At 38.6% G+C, this 24867-nt stretch overlaps 1 protein-coding gene across 1 annotated transcript in view; it reads left to right on the plus strand.

The window, feature by feature from the left end:
* Nucleotides 1–24867, plus strand: part of LOC125465936 (proprotein convertase subtilisin/kexin type 4-like) — a 42513-nt gene that overhangs the window by 11897 nt on the left and 5749 nt on the right. The window contains exons 6-14 of the mRNA XM_048559958.2: nucleotides 1657–1742; nucleotides 4450–4622; nucleotides 6434–6646; nucleotides 8223–8323; nucleotides 10820–10923; nucleotides 12673–12790; nucleotides 15338–15517; nucleotides 18637–18761; nucleotides 21646–21765. Of these exons, the coding sequence (XP_048415915.1) occupies nucleotides 1657–1742; nucleotides 4450–4622; nucleotides 6434–6646; nucleotides 8223–8323; nucleotides 10820–10923; nucleotides 12673–12790; nucleotides 15338–15517; nucleotides 18637–18761; nucleotides 21646–21765 (1220 nt within the window). The remainder of the gene's footprint in view (nucleotides 1–1656; nucleotides 1743–4449; nucleotides 4623–6433; nucleotides 6647–8222; nucleotides 8324–10819; nucleotides 10924–12672; nucleotides 12791–15337; nucleotides 15518–18636; nucleotides 18762–21645; nucleotides 21766–24867) is intronic.

Consider the following 24867-nt stretch of genomic DNA (forward strand, 5'->3'; position numbering starts at 1 on the left):
GAAGACTTTTTTACACTAAGGAACCTTCCTATTGAATAATTCCAATGGCTAGCAATTATGAGCCTTAAAATGAAGGTTATTTACTCCAAAATAGTGTTTTGTGCATGCTGTACCTCCAGATTAGAGATAATAAAATGTGAGGCTGGATGAACACAGCAGGCCAAGCAGCATCTCGGGAGCACAAAAGCTGACGTTTCGGGCCTAGACCCTTCATCAGAGCTCTCTGATGAAGGGTCTAGGCCCGAAACGTCAGCTTTTGTGCTCCTGAGATGCTGCTTGGCCTGCTGTGTTCATCCAGCCTCACATTTTATTATCTTGGAATTCTCCAGCATCTGCAGTTCCCATTATCTCTGATACTATTTTAACCTCCAGATTAGATATGGGTTAAGGTAAAACCCTGTTATGGCTTTAATTATCTCAATCTCTTTCGTGGTATGCCTGTAATTTTGAGGTGGAGTTTATGCTTTGAGACCTTCATTTTAACTAAAGCAAAACATTCTCCATAAGTGGCAAGATTATTTCTCAAATTCCCAGGAGTTTGGATTTTTGGGTAAATATTGTGGGAGGGAGTCTGCCTGTCGTCTTAGAATCTCTCACTTTTGAGGTATTACTGGTTTATTATCTTGGCAGACTGGATGACTTGGCTTTGGGTGGACCTATGCAAAAGTTTCTAGTGGTGCAGTGGTAACATCTGAGCCAGGAAGCCTGGGTTTAAGTCCCCCCGCCACTCTTTCTCCTCCCTCCCTTCTCTTCCCCCCCCCCCCAAAAAAAAGTGTCGTAGCATGTCTGAACAAGCTGATTTCTGAAAAAGAACGTCAGAACAGCTACTAGTTGACACGTGGGAGGAAAGATGGCTCCCTCATCACATGATTCCACAAGCTTTGTTTTTATAAGCCAAGCACAGCATGTATGGTGATTCCAATCCTGTTGTCATTTGGCGACATCAGTTTGAGACATCCAGGATGTCTTTTTTTTTAAAGAGTGCTGCATTCAATTCAATAACTTTTTTTAATTTTCATCATTCTGGGATTTTTTTGTCTCCTCCTTGAGATGGGGGAGTGGTTTCAATCTACAGAAGTCAGGTAATTCTTGGGGGCTCATCTTTTACAGCCTTTTGTGTTTCATTTATATTTTTTAAAGTCTGAAAGCTCATGCCACACTTAGGCATGATACTCTAGTGCGATGTGTTTTTGCTGCTGGAACTGTAATAAGGTATCAGAGCAGTAATGATTTGGTATCTGCTCCTTGATGTGATGTTAAACCAAATATATTAACGAGTTTGGAGCATGCCATAGTTGTATGGAACTTTCTTTTTTTTCTACATTATCACTTGGAAATTTCTGACCTTGTGCATGATTCAAATTGCTTCTGGTTTGACTAAAGTGCCATTTAAATTTCTAAACTGAGAAATTGTGATCTTCACCAGCAAATGTGGAAGTCTACCTGCTGTTCCTGTGAAACTATTTTAAGGTGTTATAAAATCATTTATTTTAAATAGATGAATTTAATTTTTTGATGCTAAAATACTAGGCTACCAGTTGTTTAGTGGGCATCCTTCACTGTTAGTAATAACTTCTATATTCTGTCTTTTAGTTCATAATGCTCTGAATACTCCTGAGCATTTGAATAGTGAATAAACTGTCTTGTATTTAACAGGCATGGAACACGGTGTGCTGGTGAGGTGGCTGCTGTAGCCAATAATCTCTGTGGTGTTGGTGTCGCATACAATGCCAAAATTGGTGGTAAAGTATCATTGTCCCTATTTAAGAATGGCAGGTTATCATTTGCCTTCCTGGGAGAATGTTTTTAACAATCAACTTTTAGATCAATAACTTCTTGATTGAGGAATAAGTAGATCTGAGGATGAACAATTCTTTTTCTTTAAAAGAAAGGGTGAGTTCTTGAATAACATAACTTTAATATTTTAACAGCCTGCATTATGTGGTTTGTTAGCAAATTGTCAACATTCACTGTCATGTTGCAAAGCCCAACAGTGCTTCTGTCCTTCTGTGCAATTAAATGTGAAAATTCAGAAGTTGGCTGTCAGAGATTCCCTGGTTCTCAGAATACACTGCTAAGTTCTTGTGAGCACCTTTTTTCCTAAATCTATTTGTTGAAACAACTATGGTAATACCATTAAGTCTGCTGAGCAGTCAATTACTGAACTTTCAGGTTTTTAAACCCTGTTCTTTAAATCAAATTGAATTGTCTTTGTCTTTGTCAAATGTATTTGTTTTTTTTTCTTTAATATATTAGTCACTCAGGCTGAATAGCCCTTCTGGTCCTAACAAACTGATTTGTAGAATGTCAAATTTCTCATTCTATGATATCTCTCAGATTTACAAAACAATTCCTTTTTTATACTTCAACTTTACATGTGTAATTTTTTTGTTTTTTACTTTTAATTAAAAAAAAAATAAAATCAGTTTTGCGTTCTTTGCTGTCTGTAAGTTCTTTTTACTATGGTTGACTGCTTGACAAACTTAATACAACAGCAGGACTGTTGCTGTATACTAGAGATCCCCAGTGGCTAACACTAGATCTTTTGTGAGCAGCTTTCTTCAAGATCAGCAAGGCACGCTGATACTCTGCTACTGAATGCAAAATCAGGGACATGGATTTTCTTTTTAAAAGGACTGGGAATTTTGAATTCAAACTTCATTTTATACCTATAGCCTCTATAAAACTGTGCATTTGTGCTGTGATAAGAAATTTTGTGAAACAGATCCTGAACAGTAGGTAATATTTGTCTGCAGTCTGGTCATCCTGCTGCCTCTCTTCCCACCTTCACCCGAAAAGATGAGAAAAGACCTGCTTTTTCATCCCCTCGTCTATCTTGACTTCATTGCAATGCATAGACCCTGCATGAGTCAGAGGCTTGAAAGGAATATATTAGCAGTATGTTGTTAGGTAATCCGTTAGGCCTCCTATTCACGTTGCTGGCAATTGTGCAGGCCGGTAAGCTAGTGTTAAGTTCTATATTGGAATGCAGTAAACTACCCATTTTTACTGAGAAGAACCTGTGAAAGATGTGGCACATGCAGCAAATGACTAAATTCATAAACCTTTGCACCAAACATCTAAATTTTCCTTTTTTTAAACCTTTAAAAACATTAATTTTATTCTGAATAAATCAAACTGTTTGTATAATTCGTATCCAATCAAAACATAATTTTTTTTCCTAACCTAGATAAGCCATTGGCACAATTTTTGAGCTGCTTTTGCTATTGCTAGGAGATTTAGTGCACTATTCTTCCTATGCCTGTTCTTGACAAACATGTTTATATTGAACTACACATTCAATTTAACATGATAAAAACAGACAAATTATAGTAGCCAGATAGATAATAGATGAAGTGTGACATATATCATTGGAGGAAAGAATCTGGAGAGTCAGTATAACATAAAAGGTGTTACCCTAAAGTACATAGGATCATTGGGCAGCATGGTGACTCAGTGGTTAACACTGCTGCTTCACAGCGCCAGGGACCAGGATTCAATTTCAGCCTCAGGCAACAATCTATGTGGAGCTTGCATGTTCTCCGTGTCTGCATGGGTTTCTTCCAGGTGACCCAGTTTCCTCCCACAGAACAAAGATGTGCAGGCTAGCTGGATTGGCCACGCTAAATTGCCCATAGTGTTCAGGGATGTGTAGCCGAGGTAGGTTATAGGGGGATGGGTCTGGGTGGGATGCTCCAAGGGTTGGTGTGGACTGGCTGGGCTGAAGGGCCAGTTTTCACACTTATAGGAATTTGATAAGACCAGAGGAACCTGATATTTGTGTTAGTCACTAATAGAAACAGCAAGTGGTTCAAGTATATGGTATTCTAGGCTTTATTAAGAGGCAGAGTACAGGAACAAGGAAGACACACTGAACTGGTATAATATGTTTGACCATAGTTGGAACATTGGTGCATCTATTGTGTGCCATATTTTAGAAACTGAGAGTGCATTTGAAGTGCAGAAGCAGTGTGCGAGAATAGTTCTAAGGATGAGACCTTCAGTTAGAAAAAGATTGGAGATATTGGGATGATTTTACTTGGGTAAATTTAAGGAGCCCTCTTGACTGACTCAGTTGGAGCATTCAAAGGGGAATTAAATGATTTCAAATCCGAAAAATACCTAGTTATAGGGAACATATTCAAGGATGATCACATGATTCAGTGCCAATCAGTGTTGGTGCAGACGTAATGGAATAAACGATCATCTCTATGCTATACAATTTGTGATTCTATGTTTAATATTTTTCACATTTACATGATGTCTAACATGTACTTGATTTCCACCTTGACACTTAAATAGCTATTTAAGTGTTACTGAGCTAATTTTGGCCATAATGTTAGTTTATTGGCTGGAAGATTTAGAACTGTTTCACAACAAAACTTTACAACTTATGCTTCTGTGGTGTTTTTGTGGGCTCTGTCGTAATTTATTTATTTATTTTTGCAGGGGTAAGAATGCTTGATGGTGAAATCACTGATGTAGTGGAAGCCCGTTCACTCAGTCTCAACCCTCAGCACATTCACATCTATAGTGCTAGCTGGGGTCCGGAGGACAATGGGCAGACTGTGGAAGGTCCAGCAGTATTGGCAAGTCAGGCATTCCTCAGGGGTATTACAAATGTAAGATTATGAAAAATTGCATTAGAGTTCTTTTTTTCCATTTGTAGTACAAGTGCTGGTGTACAGAACATGATATTGTGTGTGCAATACAATTTGTGCTCTAAGCCTAAAGCAATGCAAATAATTGGTGATTAAATATGTTTTTGTACAAAGCTAACGCTTTCATCATATCATTCGACTACCTTTTAAAACTGCTCAGCACTTTTTAATCCAACAAAGCCCATAACTGTTACAAAATTTTTACCACTCTTCAGATTGAGACCATCTGAAATGTATTGATTTCTACTGTAATCTCTTGTTTTAGTGTCTTTTAGCTTTGCTAAGTCACCTGGGAATGAAACACATGGTGTAATGCAGAGTTCTATTTATTTGCTACACCACTAGCTAAAGTAAACTTGTTATGCCACTGACTTGGAACACTCTAGTTGCCTGTAGTCAACGGTGTTGTGTAAGATGCAAGTACATCAGAGGGCTTCTGCCTCAGGATATAAGAGCAAGGGTTAGGGATGTGATCATGCCTGAACTTCCACTTTCCTATCCTATTTGCATTAGGCCTCTGCGTCTTCCATTCTCTGATAGAATTTCAAACATTCATCAACCTCTGAACTAATTTTTCCTTCTCAGCCCTAAAATAGTTGAAACCTTCTTTTAACCTGAGCCTACAGGTTGTGATAGCATATTTTTCTGTCTTGGCCTCAATCTGTACTGTACATCCAGCATCCTTAGATGAGAGTTCTGATTCCATTAGTGTGTTAATATATCCAAGCCTAAGGGAAACATTTGCTGCATAGCCTTTTCTTTTGGATTTTTTTTCAGTTGCTCGATCTTTCTTTTTCACATGAGGTATTATGTCCTTCCAGTTTCAGCCCTTTTAATAGTATAAAGATCTGGTTGGTTGACACATTTATAGGACTATAGCAAAAGCTCTCTTCCAGCAGGTTGTAGAAGTTTGTTTTATTCAAGCTTAGTCAAATGTGACATTATTACTATAGGGTTTATTTTCGTTCTGTACATTATAATGTGTGCACATGGAAATGCTATAGATCAGCTTGGAGGATGTAAGAGGCCATTAGGGTGAGTTGAAGGGCATAGCTTGACATTAACTTTTCAAATGGCATCCCCGACCAGAATATAGTCTAAGACAACTTTGAATTGCGACTCCTTGAGGAAAAAGCTGGTTTGACGCTTCGACTTGGAGATGGCTAGGAGATCTTTTAATGGAGCTTCCCAGAGTTGTGTGCAGGGCCCAGGCTCATGATCCACACTATCCCACTTTCTTATACTGCCTTGATGAAAATTTGCAGTTGATAGGAAAGTCAGAATTGTACCCCTGTGGTCTTTTTAAAGATCTGTCAAGTCTATTGAGCTCTGCAGAAAACCAACTCTGACTTTCTTTCTAGTTCTAGAATCTCTAACTAGTGATAACCTCTCCTCAACATTTGCCATACCCTGTCAACCATTTTATAAACTGTTTCGCCTGTCTATCCTTGTATCTGGATTCCAGTTATAGAGCTGAGCACTTGGAAGAAGGTTTTGCTGGTTCCAGGCAATTCTGAGTGTGCTACAAGGCAGGTTTTTGGGGCATAGGATGGGGACATATTGGTTTTGCTAACTGTGTCAAGACTGCATTGTAATTGGAGGAGGGGTGTTCATCTTTCGAAAATTGTATGCTACTTCATTATGAAGCAAAACACTATCTTAAATACACATGATAAATTATTTTATGTTGAAGCAATTACATTCAAGATTTAGCTAAAGTTTGGAACTCCTCAATCACATTTTAGCAAACTAACCCGACAGCTCTCTCTTAGGGTCGAGGTGGTCTTGGTTCCATCTTTGTCTGGGCATCTGGTAATGGAGGCTTCCAATATGATAACTGTAACTGCGATGGATATACCAACAGTATCTACACATTGTCTGTAGGCAGCACAACTCAACTAGGGAATGTTCCATGGTATAGCGAGGCCTGCTCTTCTACACTAACCACCACTTACAGCAGCGGAACCAGACTGGAAAAACAGATTGTAAGAAAGATTTTTCTGTTATCTGTGACCAAGGACAAATTTGCTGGCTGTCATATTTGTTGGTGGAAAGGTATGGGGTTTATAGTAGCTAGGCAATGCGGATGCCAGAAGCTGCTACCATTAAACTGGTAGGATCTATTTTGAACTTTACTGTTTCCCTTCCTCCTTGTCCAACAGTCAACCTGGGAAACAGATATTGATACTAAGAACAGATGGGGTAGGGATGTCTTGGACAAGCTGAGATGCTGGGACTTTGTCAAGGCACTTAGCTGATGATCTGCTCTCATGCTTTTCCTCAGCTGCTAGGTTTCCCAAGTCATTTGAAAGTCAACCTGCAGCAATTAATTCCGTGGTAGGTAAAATTCCAAATGCACAGAATACTTTTTAACGTGGTTAAATAAGTGACACTCACCTCTTCAGCAGGTTAGTCTTTTGCTCTGCACTTTTTTTCTGATTAGGTGGATGTGTTTTAAGGTGGCTTTATCTGGTTTCAGTTTCTTGTTTAATATACTGTACCTCAAATTCTCCCCACCTGTTAGCTGAGGTAGGGTAGTAGCTTGTGAAGAACGAGAAGGCTAAGATTGCTATCATTATATTTCGCCAATAGTTATAATATTTTGAAGTAATTTTCTCTGGATCTATATTTGTCTGTTTAAGCAGATTTTTTCTTTTGCTGCCAATTATCTTTCAGCATATGGGAATATTATGAAGTATTGGACATGCAAACTTGTGTATGTGTAGACAATTTGGCACCTTGCATCTGCTCTCATTTTAATTAAGTCATGGCTGATCCAGTTGTAACTCACCTACACATTTGTCTATCCCGATAACTAACTTTTCACCTTCTTTCAAAAATAATCAAAACCCCTGCATCCAAAAGGTGCATAGAAGCAGAGAGTTTCAAAGACTCAACCACAAAAATATTTCTTACCGCTGTCTTTTTGGGTGATCCCTTATTTTTAAATAGCAAACTCCTGGTTCCTGATTTCTCCTAGGAAGATGCTTTCAGACCTTGTATATTTCAATCAAGTTGATACTTGGTCCTAACTTCATTGGACATAAGCCTAGCTGGTGCAACTTTTCCTCATGAAGCTAATACTTGGAAAAGGCTGGTTGCTCAGTAAATCTTCTGAACTGCTTCCTGAAAGGGAAGCCACTTTATTCTGAGGAGCTAGGATTTTAAACTAGTGGAGTGGGGGGCAGAGGTGGGGTCAAGGGTGTGAGAAACAAAGTGTGAAGGGAGGAGGAATGGAAGCAGAGTGAAGATCAACCTATTTACATGACGTTGGTTGTAGCAGAAGACTTCAGCAGAAGATTTAAGTCATGCGTGTTGACCAAAGGGTGGAAGGGGAAAATCTTTCATTTGGGGGCTCAAGCATCTGCATTTTGAATTTTTTGTATTTCCTAAAGAAGACATCTGAGAATGATACAGTAGGATTTATAACCATATTTGGTCAAATGTAGGGTTTGAATTTGAGGCCTCTTTTCTTTGAAAAAAGGTCAGCTTTGATGGTTTGGAGAAAAGTAGGTCAACTGTTAGTAATTTTTTTTTCCTCTTGCTTCAACTCCTCCTCAGGTCACAACAGATCTTCGCTTACGATGTACAGAGAAACACACTGGAACATCAGCATCTGCACCACTTGCTGCTGGGATCATCGCTCTTGCTCTGGAGGCAAAGTAATTCTGTTCACAAGTGCAGTAAAATTTATTGGATGGGTAATCACATTAAACGATGGTGTCTTTTTAAGGTGGAATAGGTTTAAGTATTTAAGTTATTATTTCCAAGCAACACACAATAATTAATAGCATATTAACAAAAAACTTGGTATATGCAGATTTTTGACTTGATTTGTAATTCAGAACAGAAACTAAACGTTCTTAACACATCAGTCTTGAGTAGCTTATTTCTTGCTGCGTGTGTAGGAAAATTTTAACTTGTTTGCAATTCTATTTTTTTCTTATCTGAGCATCTGTTATGTAGCTGATTTTTTTTTTTAGGCACCCATCTCCATTGTGGCTAGATGTTTTAGGGCAGTCTGATACACTAACCCCTCATCTACCCACTCCGGGCGCACCCCCCCCACTCCAGGATCTTTCTGGAGAATGAAGATGTCCAATTGAAATCTTTTATGACCTCTGACTCTTCCAAGGTCTGAGAAGCTCTACTTTAGCCACTATTTCAGATTGTTCTTCTCTGCTTTGCTCCCACACCATTTTCTGGTTTCTGTCATAGCACAAAGAGTGTTATCTACTGTGCTTTTCTTGATCTTGCTCCACTGCTGATTTACCCACTTTTTCTTTCTTTCTAGCCACCATCGTCACTGATTAATTTCTACTGTTATCAAAACAGCTTGATCCCTCCTCCTTGCAGTCTTACTGTCCATTTACTACCATATTTTCTCTTTGCCATTGAAATTTATTGCTTTCAAAATCTGGGTCCCTCCCATGACACTGCAATCTTTTGTAGTCAATTTTCTCCACCTCAAATGCTGCCAAGTGTGGCTAATAAATTTGATTATCATGCAGCTTTTGACATGGATAGGTACATCACCTTTCTTCTTCTTCTCCTTTTTGTCCTCTAGTCCAGATGGGTGAAATTGTCCTGCTTTTGACATGATTCTTGCCAATGCAATCACAGTCATTGCATACCAAGCCATGATTTCCCTTCCTATCCTCCCATGTGATCATTTCGTCCTTTAACTGAGGTGGCTTCCATTATCTGACGATCTAGTTCATGTCCAATTTACCTTGACAAGACTGAGTTTTATCTATTCACCAATAGTAGGATCTGCAGATGCTGGAGAATCTGAGATAACAAGGTGTAGAGATGATTGAACACACCAGGCCAAGCTGCATCAGACGAGCAGGAAAGCTGACGTTTCTCAAGAAAGGTCTAGACCCAAAACATCAGCTTTCCTGCTCCTTTGCTGCTTGGCCTGGTGTGTTCAATCAGCTGTACACCTGTTATCTCTCTTATCTATTCACCACTTCTTCCAACTTTACCTTCATAATACCATGCAACAGTTCTGACATATGGTTATGGAAAGTGATCTCTAGTTAAACACTTTATGAAAACTAAAACCACTGTCCTTGCCTCAAATCATGTACTATATCCAATATTTCCTATTCCAGGTCACTATCTTAGGTTGAACCAGATTATTCATTTGTAAATTGAACTCTCAAACTAATCTTCTCCATTTATACGTACAGCCTTCTTTCACATCTCACATTGCTTGTCTCAGCCCACCTGTAGAAATCCTTACTAAGCTTATTTAAAATCACCACCACCCTTGACAATTCCGACGAATTCCTGGCTGGTCTCTGATGCTCGTGACTTCGCCCATATGGATCTCTTGCTATTGTCAGTGTGTAGAAATGCCTGTTGTCCAGGTGATGGCCTATTGATGTTATTGCTGGACTGGTAATCCAGAGACCCAGCTAACATTTTGGGGACCCAAGTTTTGAATCCCTCCACAACAGATGGTGAAATCTGAAGTCAATAAAAATATCTGGAATTAAGAATCTAATGATAATCCTGAATCCATTGTTGATTGTTGGAAAAAACCCATCTGGTGCACTAATGTCTTTTGGGGAAGGAAACTGCCATCCTTACCTGGTGTGGCCTACATGTGACTCCAGATTCACAGCAACTTGGTTGACTCTGAATTAGGCAGTTCATGGATCTGTAATAAAAGCTGCCTGGCCAGCAACACCCTCCTCCCATTAAAGAATATGGGGTGGGGAAATACAGACCTTGTTGACCACATTTTTTCTTTCCATCACCATTTTCAATTTCATTTCCTTTTATTCTTGTTGTAAAATTCCATAATTGCCTTGTCTAATGTACTTTTGTGCTGCGATTATCTCGGAGCATTTTTTTTCCAACTCTGGCCTATAGTTCAATTTTATTTTTGTCTCCATTGTGGCTGTGCTTTCAAGCTAAGCACTGTGCTACAGACCTCAACTCCCACGTCTCTTTACTTTCTTTTTACCAACTTTTAGCCATCCTGATTATCACATTTTAGTTATCCTGATTATCACATTTTAGTTTTCATCTTTGCCTCCAAAACACTGGTACATTTTTTCCATGTTAAAAGAACACCATTATGAATCATGTTATTTGTGTGTTTCAATATTTAATTTTCCACAAAAAAATATGGTTTGTGTTTGTAGTCCTACACTGACCTGGCGTGATATGCAGCACCTCGTCGTGAGAGCTTCCAAACCCTTGCATTTGAAAGCAGGCGACTGGGCTAAAAATGGTGTGGGGCGCAAAGGTAAGGAATTTGTTTAAGTGGCATGTTTTACCAAAACTGACAATATCTTAGATGTGTCATTCCCTTTTTAAAACAAAACCATGGCATTTAAAGATTTTTAGCACCTATGGGGTTTTATTTTCTTTGAAGCATATTCTCTTGTATGGCTACTTTAGCCAAAGGCCTGAAAGAAACTAAATGCTGTATGAATAAGACCTCTCCACTTGATTCTGCCTTCAGCACTGCCTTAGCTCTTGATGCTGATGACTGTGTAATTTGAATTTGCCTGGTAAAGTTAAACTAAATACGTGAAAGCTTGATGCTCCAGTGTTGATCAGTTTCGGTTGACACAGTAAATGTGCATTCCCTCACACCCACTCTCTGAAGGTGTGACCTCCCACAACATGCAGTGTTCCAGCTAGAATAGCTCAAAGCATTTGGATATAATACATGAGGTACATGATGATATCGATCTGCAAGAGGGAATGGTAGAGAAGGATGCTATCCCAGATGCTGCACCTCTGAAGTAGTTGGTGGTCTGCTATCTGAACTTTTACCCTAACATAAACCAAGGAGCTGACAACCAAACTTTCACTTTGTCCTCGTTAGGTGGCACAGAATTTAAATCTATTAGCTGCAGCCCTTGAATTTGCAGAAGAAACATTGCCAGTGCACTAATAAAATTGTCCTGAATGATTGATTGACTTAAGTTTTTATTATTATATAGCTCCAGCAACAAACTGGCAACAATTTGTTTATCCCTTTTTAAATAATGTTTGAAGTTTACCTGAATACCATGTACTCTTGCTGGCCACTGTTAAAGGACATAAGAATGAGTACTAATGACTAAAATATCATCCAGCTTTCTTAATGAGTTTGAGCATACTTGCTGAACAGGAATCATCAACTTTCACAATCTTTCAGATGGCTGCTTCTAACTGCCTTGAACTGTTCAATTAGGATAATGACTTCTGTTCAGTGCAAATTAATCCAGGGCTTCTGGTCAAGATTCCAACCTAGCTGTCTCAAGAGGATGTTTAGTGCCTCAGCATACTGACAAAAATTGTTTTGCATTTTGCGTTGGTTTAATTTTAGGGTAAAACATCTTAGATCTTGAAGCCAAAACAATGGGATGAAACTAATTTCTTTTGTATTCTTCGCAGTTTTGTTTGTTAAAATAAACCCATCAGAATACCAAATGTCTCTTCCATAAAATTGAGATGAGTTGCCATCCTTCAACTAACTAACTGAAGTTTGAAACCCTGGCTGTACAAAAGCTTCATTGGGGAACCTCTAACCATGAATCTGACACTTAAGCTCAGCATCAAATTATCTCCCATGCAACCTCATTACCTTGCCAATGGCATGATACTGTCTAATTATGCATAAGCTTCATTATTTATTGTTGTTCAGTATTCAACATGTACCTATTTGAGCTCAACACCCATGATCAGATCTTCAATATTAGATAAGAAAAATGAGAATTCTAAACCATGTTTTGAAAATAATAGACTGGATTTGACACATTGCTGGAGATGAACTAAAGTGACAATAATGCATGGTTTTTCCACAACTTTGACTTAACATTGTAATTTAATTGTGTTATGGGCAGCAGCCTCTTGAAAAGTAATGGCTTTAATAGTAAAGCTATTTACTTAGTGCTTTTAATTGGGCTGGATATAATTGCTTTTTGCATTGTTATCAAACCTTCTGAAATCCTAAATGGACACCCTGTCTGTCTAACTGATGATGTAAATTGATTGTTTTCAGTGAGCCATCACTATGGGTATGGACTACTAGATGCTGGACTTCTGGTGGATTTGGCAACAAAATGGTTGACAGTGAACCCACAGAGAGAATGCTCCATAGATATTAATAAATCCCCACAGTAAGCGTATGAATGCATATTGGAATTTTTGTATACTACATTAAAATTACAGATGGCTTTGAATGTCTTACAAAACTTTATTTTATTAGAAATCCACTCATTACCCAGAAATCTACTAAATTATTGAAGGTCAGAATGGTACATGACTAACTCAGTTGTTACTTTGCACACCTCGGATAATATTACACATAATATGATAAACTGCCAACATAGTACATCCTTATGTGATACATAGAAGGTAGAAATGGACTGATATTAATGTTTATACTCCACTCTAGTTTGCTCCCAACTTGCTGCTCAGATTTAATCATATAGCCTTAAATTTCCATCATATGATCTAGCTTCTACTGAAATACATCAATCCTATCAATACAACTATTTCTTGTGATTTTTAACAACTGCTGCATTGTCACCTGCAATTACCAGGAATGGTGGGAATTTGCTATCTTCCATTCAGGATAATTTCTTTATTTGTAGTTCAGGAACCTACGGTCAATATTGGTAACAAAAAAACTGCCTAATAGCACCAATTGGCTCCCAAAATTAGGAAAGAGTATACTTGTATGATGTCTTTGAAGAAAAACAACTTGAATTGATGTAGTGGTTAGTCTTTTGAAATATTTTCAATCAATGAATGATAACTTAGGCTGCCATGTATGCAGTTGTACAGGTTTGCAATCATTCTGTATCATTGTTTTTCAGACAGTCATTGGACAAATAATTGATTGATTAGTTTGTTTTCTGGAAAAAGGTTGAATATTGTGTATATTATATGAAAATGTAGCTGGCTGGGAGTGTGATTTAAAGACCGAACACAATCTCCAAAGTTTTGATTTCTTAAACTTGTGTAAACATTAAACTTAGTAATATGCTGGAAAGGTTTGTATCTTTGCCAAGTCCTTATGTTATTTATCTTCCAGATCTTTTGGAGCTGCTGAAGCTGCATTCCCTCAAAGTTCAATGACTAAAACATTACACACAAAAGTAACTTAAATAGCTGAGTAGAATATATTAATTTGATGTTTAGGTAGAGTGTGGTACAATGCTGCAATACAATCTGACCTTTTTTCAAACTATTTTAGTGCCTTTCTCTCTTCTAGGCCTTTAAATAGTACTGCAGCCATGTAGCATTCTCCCAGCCTTAGTGCTGTATGTAACACATTCTCAGTCATCTGTTTTTTTTATATAATGTATACACAACTCCATTTGAAATCATTCACTGAAACATTAAACAATCCACATGTGCAGCATTCTGGAGTAGCTTTTAAATTGGCTTCTAATGATTTTCATAAGATTAAATTGAATTCCTCTTTTGGTTGCATAGCATTTCTGGGATTATCCAAAACTTGAAATTGTAGCTTGTTCGAAACAAATACCAAGTAACTTTTCTTCTGACCATATGTTTGTCACATCTGCTCTGATCTCCTTGAAATAATATATTTTCATGACAACTGTTAAATTCTAATGGAATACTATAGAGTCAGTTATACTGCATGGAAGCAGACTCTTTGGTCCAATTAATCCATGCTGACCATGTTCCCAAATTAAACCATTCCCATTTGTCAGTGTTTGGCCCATATCCCTCAACTTTTGCTATTCATGTACTTGTCCAAATGTCTTTAATTGTTGTAACTGTACCTGCATTTTCTCTCGCAGTTCATTCCACACAAACCTTTTGTTTTTAAAAACAATTGCCCCACATTTTTTAAAAAAATCTTTCTCCTCTCTCCTTTTTAAAAAAAAAAATACCCCCTAGTTTTGAACTTCCTACCCTCGGGAAAAGGTGTCGACATTCCCCTTATCTACGTTCCTCATGATTTTATAGACCTCAATGTCATTTCGCAACCTCCCATGCTCCAGTGAAAATGGCCCCAGCCTTTCCAGGCTATTTTTTTTTAATAACTCAAACTCTCCATTATCAGCACATCCTGGTAAATTTTTCCTGAGCTCCCTGCAGTTTAATAATGCCTTTCTACAAAAGGCAACTAGAACCGCACACAGCACTCCAGAAGAGACCTCCCCTAACATCCTGTGCAACCTCAACGTGATGTCCCAACTCCTATACTCAATGGTCTGAGCAATGAAGGCAAGTATGCTAAGTGCCTTCTTAACCACACTGTCTACCTGTGACACTCATTTCAAAGAATTATGGACCTATGCCAAGTGTGATTCAAATCTTGCATAGTCTTTTCCCCCCCAAATGGATGAAGAGAAGCTTGCCATTATTGTAAATCAAAGTTATTTTCTTCCCACATCTCTAAAGAGAAAATGGGATGGTAAAAGTTTGTCTTCAAGCTGAGACAACAATTCTTAGCTGAAATAGCCAACAATGACTGAAGTTTCTCACTGAAATCAGCATTTTTTTTCCCATGATATGCCTTCCTTTCATAAGGGAAATTCATGTATTTACCCACTTGTGATGTTGGGATAACTACTTCACTTAAAGTCATGTATGGCAACTGTAAGCCATATCCAATGTGATTTTTAAAAAGTTATGTTCCTTGGGTTTAAATGGTTTAGAGTATACTTTTTAAATTGTTCTTTCAGAATTATTTCTGACAAGCTTGTTATCAAGAAATATATTGATCCTTGTTCTGAAACTAACAAGTACATCCGCTGCCTCGAACATGTGGAGGTTAGATTGTCACTAAGCTACACTCGAAGAGGTGATCTGAGGATTTCTCTTACTAGTCCGAGTGGGACATCTTCCAAGTTGGTTGATGTAAGGTATGGAAGTCATTGTGGATATTTATTTACTAATGTAGAGATGAATGATAAATGATCCAGAATGACCACTTGAATCTCTGAATTATTGGTTAACATTTAAGGTTGGAGTAGGCTGACCTATCACACAGCTTAATGGTTCACCATATCTTAACAGTCATGTTCTTATCTTCTAGCACACATTTTTCTGAAAAAGAAGCAACAGGCTGTATCTCACAGGAAGTCTGTTTTCCTATTCAATATGGTTATAGCCAATTCAAGACCCTGTATCTATGTCCTTGCCTAATCTTACCTCCACTTTCCCTAGAGTCAACATCTTTCAGCTTATTCCATCAAACAGTGTATTGTCAGCAAACTTGGATGCTTTTGTTTTTTGGAGCTTTCATCTGTTCTTTTAGTGCAGGTAATGATTAGCTGAGGCACCAATGCTGATATTTGAAGAAGCTTATTAGGTGGTCTGCCACTGTGAAAATGTCCTGTCTATTACCTGATCTTTACTTTGTCCAATCTGTTCGCCAATTGTCCATTCTAATGTCTTGGTCCCTGAGACAATCCTCATCTTGTAACTTTTTTTTATATGGCTTCTTGTTGAATATCTTTTGGAATTCCATTGTAGTACATCCACATGTATCCCTTTTTATCTACCTTGTTAGCTATACGTTTAAATTTGTCAAACATAATGCTGACTCAACCTGATAACTAATTGTTTTTTAAGGTGCCTTACTTGCATCTTTTTTAATTAGACTATTTTCCAGAAGACTACTGCCATGCAAACTGACTTGTTATTCCTTGCCTTCTCTTGCTATCTTTTTGTTGAATAAGTGTTATATTTTCTATTTTCTATCTTCTAACACTTTCCTAGGGCTGTTTTAGGATCGAGGGGAATTTTGGATGATCACAATCAATGCACCTTTGTGGCCTTCCCTTCCTTTTAAAAAAGAGTCCGAAAGTGCGGGTCATAGGGTCTGGGGATTTATTAACATAATAACAGAATTAATTCTTCAGTGCTAAGTTCTTTGTTCCCATTAGCCCCTTGGTTTCTCTCTCTTTTCGTGCTGCAACTTCAGTGAAGATATTTTTTTTAAAAAAAATGTCATTTCCACATTCCCTGGCTAGGCCTCTTGAGGTCTACGTTTACTTTGGTATTCTTTACATACCTAATTAGTGTTTATCTGTTTTTATAATTCTTTAGTTTACACTTGTTTTTTTTAATCCATGTCAACCATTTTGGTTTCAAACATTTCTTCCATTTCTCTGGCTTGTTGCTGCTTGAGCAGCGGCTTAATACCAGCAGCTAGAGAGCATATGCTCAAAGGTTTTTTAATTGAGGAAGCCTGAAGCACTAAATGTTTGGAATTGAGCCATCATACATTCCATGCATGGTTGATAAGGGTTTTTAATCCTGCCACACTGCTCCAAACAATACCTGAATGTGTTTGCACCCAAGATCAGTAGCAGTTCAAGATGGCAGACTGCCACCTTGAAGGCAATTGAGGCAATGCATTCTGATACCTATCCCATGTACAAATTTTAACAGAACTATATTCAGGATTGCAAAGTATCTAACTGGACCTGGAAGAAATATACTCACTTCCCTGACTGTTTTGTCACAGATTCAATAATGGAGCAGAAGTGTCCATTATTGTGCTTGATACTCTGAACTGCAATTCAAACCAACACTGGAATAATAGACTAAAAGAGTATATGGATATTGTCACTGAGTATTATGTGGTACCTGATAACAATAGTGTAAGATATCTTGTCAATGAATGTGAAATCTTTTTTTCCTTCTGTATAATTTTGTTCTTGCAAAAACATGTAAAATGTGTAAGTTTCCCATATTTTACCATATTTCACCATTGCTGCAGAAATGTTCTGCTGTATTGTTCCCACAGTCAAAGGAGATTTGTTCACAATACCATTCTAGTTTCCTATAGGATAGGTGAGAACACTGTCCTGTGATTTTTCTCTGCTATTATGAAATCACCAATATTGTTTGCCAGGGTGAGCATTTTTTTCTACTGTTTATATCAAGGGCTGTACCCCTTTTTTAACACTAGTATTGAATGAAATTCATAACTAGTGGAGTGTGGGAACTAACAAAAAATGTCAAATATTTTGGATGGTTTTCATGACTAAATTTTGAAATGTTAGTTCTCATTTTCTTTTGCATCTTTTAATTTTATCACCTCAGATTTATGGAGAGCAATTGAAATTGAAGATTTTACTGTTAATAATCTGCATGGCCCAAATCCCATCCCCTCTTTGGGATACTAAAAATCTACTGATATTGATGAAGTGATTCATGAATAGAAGTGATTTTATTGTTTTTTTTTCTTAAAACAGCAATTAAGTATTTTTCAACTGCATACATTGTGATGTTACTATAATGTATGCAGTGGTTATAAATGTAAAGCTTGTGTGCAGAGTGACTGCAATTCACTCTGCACGCCTATTCTTAACTGGGAGGCATTTAAAAATGAATAATTTCAGCCCTGCAATAACTTTTAAATTTTGCTTTTCAAGTAGAAATAGTTTGGAAAGTAGTCTGCAAAATCATTCTCTATCCTCTGATCTGTTACCATTCTGGATTCATTGAGTCCTAGTGTATCTGTGTTCAGAACAAGGTAGATTTTTATTTATTTTTTTCAATGGGATTGGATGTCACTGGTAAGGCAAGTATTGTTTCCTCCGTTTTAATTTGCTCTTGAAGTGATAAGATTTCTCTACCTTTTTCAAAGGGTAGATAGAGGCAACCCATTGATGTGAGTCTGGAGTGTAGGCCAGACCACTAAGGATGGCAGACTTCCTGCTTGAAAGTCATTAGTGAGTCAAATAGTTTATTACAATAATTGATGGCCCCAGTTATAGTGATCATAAAGCAACTTTTGATTTCAAATTTATTATTTGGATTTAAATTCTGATTTTCGGTGGGATTTGAACCAGTGTCCTCTGAGCATTGTCTTGGACCTGTGATTTATTAGGTCAGTGAAATTTTAAAAATCACACTAAATTTGGTAGTAGTAATGGCTTCTAAGTTATTTGTCAGGTGTAAACATTTAATTAATGAAAATATTTTACCCAATTTAACTTGAATACTAATTATCATCTTGCTTTTAAAGACCATATGACACATCAAGCCATGGATATAGAGATTGGACCTTCATGACCACACACTGCTGGGATGAGGACCCGAAAGGAATTTGGACGCTTAAGATTGAGAATAAAGGAAGTTCCAAAAACACTGGTATGTTTACGAGCAAGGAGTGTGGCAGTTCTTTACTGCTACATTTACAATTAAGATTGAGGGTGGAGGAGTACATTCACTCCGTTCTGGCAACTGTATAGGCCACAATGTAAAATTAGAATGTTTATTCTGGCTACCAAGATGGTGAAATTCATACCTTTTCCTTATCGAGTTATAAGCAACAATGTCTAGCAGCCAAGTTTCTTAAATACTATGAAGTTTATTATCAAAACGAAAACTTCACTGAAGATGCAGTAATTGGTTAATATATACAGTCAATAATCTAGAAATATAAATGTTACTCCTAACGAGTTTTGAGAAGATTTGTGGCTCAGGTTGAGTTTCTGGATGTGAGTTTGCTCGCTGAGCTGGAAGGTTAGTTTTCAGATGTTTCGTCACTATTCTAGGTAACATCAGTGAGCCTCCGATGAATAGAAAGTGGGACATAACACCAGCGCTTCATCGGAGGCTCACTGATGTTACCTAGAATGGTGACGAAACATCTGAAAACTAACCTTCCAGCTCAGCGAGCAAACTCACATCCATGTTACTCCTAAACATTCCCAAGGCACGTGTGCAGATTCTTCAGGGTGGGGAGGCGGGGTGTGTGAATTCTCTGCAAAGGTTTGGCTTTGTGGGAAGAGAGGAACATTTTTGGTCAATGGCTTATTTTTGAAGGCAAACGGATAAAGTATAGGATGCTTCGAGCATATTGCTCTGGCATGTTCGGCCAAGCCATTAATCAAATAGTTGTCTCTGAAGTCTAGTAGACACAACTTAGTCAGGAAACAATTTTCAGATAGTCCTTTGATCGTCTTTCAGAAGAACAAATAGGTTTCACCCTGAACTTGAGGGTTTACTTTTCAAAGTAAGACAGATCCATTTCATAGCTTGTTCTTGGGCTTTCCTTCAACTGAGCCAGAAATAGAATTTATTTTTTCCCCAAGCTAGTCACTGTTCAAAACTGCCTCAGCAGGGATCTGCAACAAAAGAAACAATGTCACCTGGGTTCTAGAAAGCCTTTTTGATTTTTTTGAAAACTTACTGTGGAATGTTTGTTTTTTTTTGAAGACCCGTTTAATAAATCACTTCAGGTGTTCCTGCAAGAAGTGAAAAATCAATTTTGCACAATCCTTCAAAGCCTGAGTCCTCCAAGCAGTATTAAGTTTTTAAAAAAAACTTCACATGACAATGCACAAGTAGCATATTTTGGTTTGCATACAAATGGCATTCTAACATTCTTAACCTTTTTGAATTCTTACCTGTCACAGATATGAAACTCTGGTTTCGTTTTTCCAATTTGCTTGAAAGAAGTAGGTTGGCACTTTAACACTACATAAATAATTCCCACTTCCCCAGGTTCCACTCTCCATACTGATCTGAAGGACTGAAGGATCTTAAGGACTGCTCTGAATTGCTGCTCTGACACAATGCCAGGCCTATAAGTGAAAGACCTGAGCTTTTGCACATTGACAGCATGGCACACCGGAAGAGTCCATGTTGGTTCCCTGGTCCACTAGACGACTTGCTGTTTGGTCAATAAGTTTTTTTTTAATATAGTGTCCCTACAGTGTGGAAATGGGCCCTTCAACCCAACAAGCTTGCACTAACTTAGAAAAATGTTGTTCTTCCTTGTTGCAATGAAACACATTTTTCACTTGTGTAGCATTTTGTTTTCGGACCATCATGAGGTTTTGAATCTTAATCATGTTAGTTTCAAGTGAGACCCTACAGTTTAAACTAGAATGAAAGAAATTTTTTTCGTAGTGATGGTGAAGATGTTGTTTAGGTCATCAACTAATCTGTTTTCTTAATGATGCCATAGCACCTTCTACATTCACCTTCTACTGGATAGGTAAATGGAATCTCCCTTTTAAAGTTTCACCTAAACATCAATGCTGCACTGCTCTGTAGCATGTCAGCCATTTTCTAACTTGAGAGACAGTAGTATTTGAGTGCTTAAAATGACTGGAAATTAATAATTCTTTTTGCTGACCCTTTCTTATCAGGTCTCCTCTTTCTGAAAATGTGTAATCTATTTCCTAGTACAAACCTTTTTGTGGGGATATGAGAAGACAGATATTCTTTGTTTCAGCTGAGATTTTCAGTGACTGAATACTCCCTGTTAACGTTCCCATGATTCTTGCTGTGCAAATATATTGAGTAACTAGTTAAACTACTTTTGAGACACTGGAATAATAAGTACAAATATTTTAAAAAGCAGTGTTTCACCTGACACTGACTGACTAAAGGTGTCCATTTCACCCGTAAACAGCATGACACAATTTATTTTCATCATTATTATGTGCCAAAATTAACTCCACTCCAACTCTACCTGCTAGTGGGTTATTGAAATGTGTAGTAATTTGTGGCAACACTTGTCCATCATAGAATCCCTAGAGTGTGGGAACAGGCCCTTCATCCCAACAAGTCCACACCAGCCCTTGGAGCATCCCATCCAGGTCTATTTCCCATTACTCACCTAATCTACACATACCAGAACACAATGGGGAAATTTAGCATGTCCAATCCACCTAGTCTGCACATCTTTAGACTGTGGAAGGAAACTGGAGCTCCTGGAGGAAATCCACACAGATGTGGAGAATGTGTAAACTCTGCACAGTCACCTGAGGGTGGAATCAAACCCAGGTCCCTAATGCAGTGAGGCAGGAGTGCTAACCACTGAGCCACTGTGCCGCCCCATCATTGAAAGTTCGATGCTTTTGGGCCACAACCACTTGTTTCAATTTTTTTTCTGTTTGAATTGTAGCCAAAGTTGAAATATATTGTATTATAATTATGTTGTATTCTAACTGAATGGACATTTTTGTTGGTGTCTCTGGCAAAGCGAACTCAGCATGTTACTTTCAATTGATCTTCATAGGAGCTCTGTCCTATTCTAAGTTGCTTTTGTATGGTACTGATGAAAACATGATGACGAGACACATAACAGATACAGTGATAAGTCACTGCAGCAACTGGAATGAAGATGGGGTTTGTGAAGGTAAAACGTGTTGTTCCAAATTGAGCCTTGTAATTCTTGGATTAAAGCAATAGTTTATTAATTCACCGTAATGTATTGTAACATTTTTTGTACCTTTTTGTTTACTTTGGGTAATGTTGTACGAGTTGATTTGATTTTGTCATTATTTGGATAATTATTAATTGCATGTAGACCAATCCCAAAAAACCTTGTTTGTGTTCCTGGTGTTAACCACTTTCTCTGGTTGATTTAAATGAAAATGAGTGAGTCTAAATTTCTTTCGTTCTTTAAAAGTCAAATATTTTGGGTTTTGCTCACAGCTACTTCCCTTTTGATTCGTTGTCCACATATCCTACAACTAGATAAATGGAACACAGGGTCAGAGAACGATCCTTATTTACTGTACTCTGGCTAATTAGAACATATGTTCTGCTTCTTATCCATCTTCTCAGAAGTGAAAGAATATTACTATAGCTATATCAATACACCAATTTATTGAAATTAAACTGCTATAAGCTTGTACACACTGTATTTACTATTTGATTTAACTATTAAGTGAAGATAAAAGTTTAATCACGAAACAGTCACATCTTTTCCTCATTTGCTATTCTGGAGCACTCTTGAGTTTGTTGCTCAGATTGAATGTAGATAGTTAGTCAAAAGCCTAAAACACACAACTAGTAACTAGAGGCTGTCAGAAGGCAAATCATCCTGGCCTTTGTTTTCTCAAAGCTGATTCTACTCGTTTGATAGCTACATCTGCATTTTGAAAGAAAATCCCAGAATATCAACCTCAATGAATTAAATAAAATGGCTTGACTTTGTTCAATTTTAGAATATTTTTGAATGAACTGGAGAGATGATCCTCCTTCTACTGATGAAGCAATCAATCTACACCCATCCCGGTTTTCTCCTCAAGTGTGCATGTCTTCCAGACGTAGTTGATAGTAAAAGTTGCACAAAAGTAATAGTATCAGAGATAATGGGAACTGCAGATGCTGGAGATTCCAAGATAATAAAATGTGAGGCTGGATGAACACAGCAGGCCAAGCAGCATCTCAGGAGCACAAAAGCTGACGTTTCGGGCCTAGACCCTTCATCAGAGAGGGGGATGGGGGGAGGGAACTGGAATAAATAGGGAGAGAGGGGGAGGCGGACCGAAGATGGAGAGTAAAGAAGATAGGTGGAGAGGGTGTAGGTGGGGAGGTAGGGAGGGGATAGGTCAGTCCAGGGAAGACGGACAGGTCAAGGAGGTGGGATGAGGTTAGTAGGTAGCTGGGGGTGCGGCTTGGGGTGGGAGGAAGGGATGGGTGAGAGGAAGAACCGGTTAGGGAGGCAGAGACAGGTTGGACTGGTTTTGGGATGCAGTGGGTAGAGGGGAAGAGCTGGGCTGGTTGTGTGGTGCAGTGGGGGGAGGGGATGAACTGGGCTGGTTGAGGGATGCAGTGGGGGAAGGGGAGATTTTGAAACTGGTGAAGTCCACATTGATACCATATGGCTGCAGGGTTCCCAGGCGGAATATGAGTTGCTGTTCCTGCTACCTTCGGGTGGCATCATTGTGGCAGTGCAGGAGGCCCATGATGGACATGTCATCAAGAGAATGGGAGGGGGAGTGGAAATGGTTTGCGACTGGGAGGTGCAGTTGTTTGTTGCGAACTGAGCGGAGGTGTTCTGCAAAGCGGTCCCCAAGCCTCCGCTTGGTTTCCCCAATGTAGAGAAAGCCGCACCGGGTACAGTGGATGCAGTATACCACATTGGCAGATGTGCAGGTGAACCTCTGCTTAATGTGGAATGTCATCTTGGGGCCTGGGATGGGGGTGAGGGAGGAGGTGTGGGGACAAGTGTAGCATTTCCTGCGGTTGCAGGGGAAGGTGCCGGGTGTGGTGGGGTTGGAGGGCAGTGTGGAGCGAACAAGGGAGTCACGGAGAGAGGGCTTTAATCAAGTGTGTCCTGTGAAGCAAGGGAAAAATTCAATAAGTAGTCATTATGTGAGACTGTTCTTCTGTCTCACTAAGTAGTACAACCCTTAGTATGTACTTTGCCCCATATCTGTGAAATGGGATATTGAAATCTCACCTGAGCATTAGTGTAAACCACTATGATACCACAACATGGATTTTCAAAATGGGAATGCAGTTTTATTGTCTTTTTTTTTTCTGTAGAAAGACAAATGTTTAACTTGAAGGAATTTGTCTTTCATTGCACTTTATGAAAGCACTTAGGCCACTTGTGAGTTAATTATTTTGGAAAAGGATGAGCAATGATAAATATTGCGGGCCTCCACAAAGTTCCAGGGGTGGGGAGGAGAGGATTGGCAAAACGATTCTGAGCAGGAGTGAACGGAACAGGGTGGTCATTATGGAGACTTGAACTTCCCTAACATTGACTGGAAATGCTATAACTCTAGTACGTCGGATGGATCAGTTTTTGTCCAATGTGTCCGGGAGGGTTCCCTGACAGTATGTTGAAGGGGAGGCCACACTGGATCTGGTACTTGGTAATGAACCAGGCCAGGTGTTTGATTTAGTGGTAGGTGAGCACTTTGGAGAGAGTGACCATAATTTGGTTATGTTTACTTGAGTGATGGAAAGGGATAGGAACATGCCACAGGGCAAGAGTTATGGATGGGGGAAGGGCAATTATAATGTGATTAGACAAGACTTAGGAGGCATAGAATGAGTTAGCAAAATGTAGGGGATCGGGTCAATTGAAATGTGGAGCTGGTTTAAGGAACAGATATTACGTGTCCTTGATAGGAATGTCCCTGTCAGTTGGGGAGGGAGCGATAAAGTAAGGGAACTGTGGTTTACTAAAGAAATTGTATCTCTTGTTAAGCGGAAGAGGGAGGCTTATGTGACAATGAGACGAGATGTTTCAGATGAGGTGACGGAGAGTTGTAGATTAGCTAGGAGGGATTTAAAGAGTTAAGAGGAGCAAGGAGGGGACATGAGCAGACATAGCAGGTAGAATAAAGGAGAACCCTAAAGCTTTCTATAAGTATGTGTGGAATAAGAGGACTAGGGTAGGAATAGGGCCAGCGAAAGACAGAAGTGGGAAGTTGTGTGTGGACCCTGTGGTGATCGGAGAGGTACTAAATGATTATATCTCATCTGTTTTCACTGA

The sequence above is a fragment of the Stegostoma tigrinum genome, chromosome 30 (genome assembly GCF_030684315.1).
Source record: "Stegostoma tigrinum isolate sSteTig4 chromosome 30, sSteTig4.hap1, whole genome shotgun sequence".
Taxonomy (NCBI): Eukaryota; Metazoa; Chordata; class Chondrichthyes; order Orectolobiformes; family Stegostomatidae; genus Stegostoma; species Stegostoma tigrinum.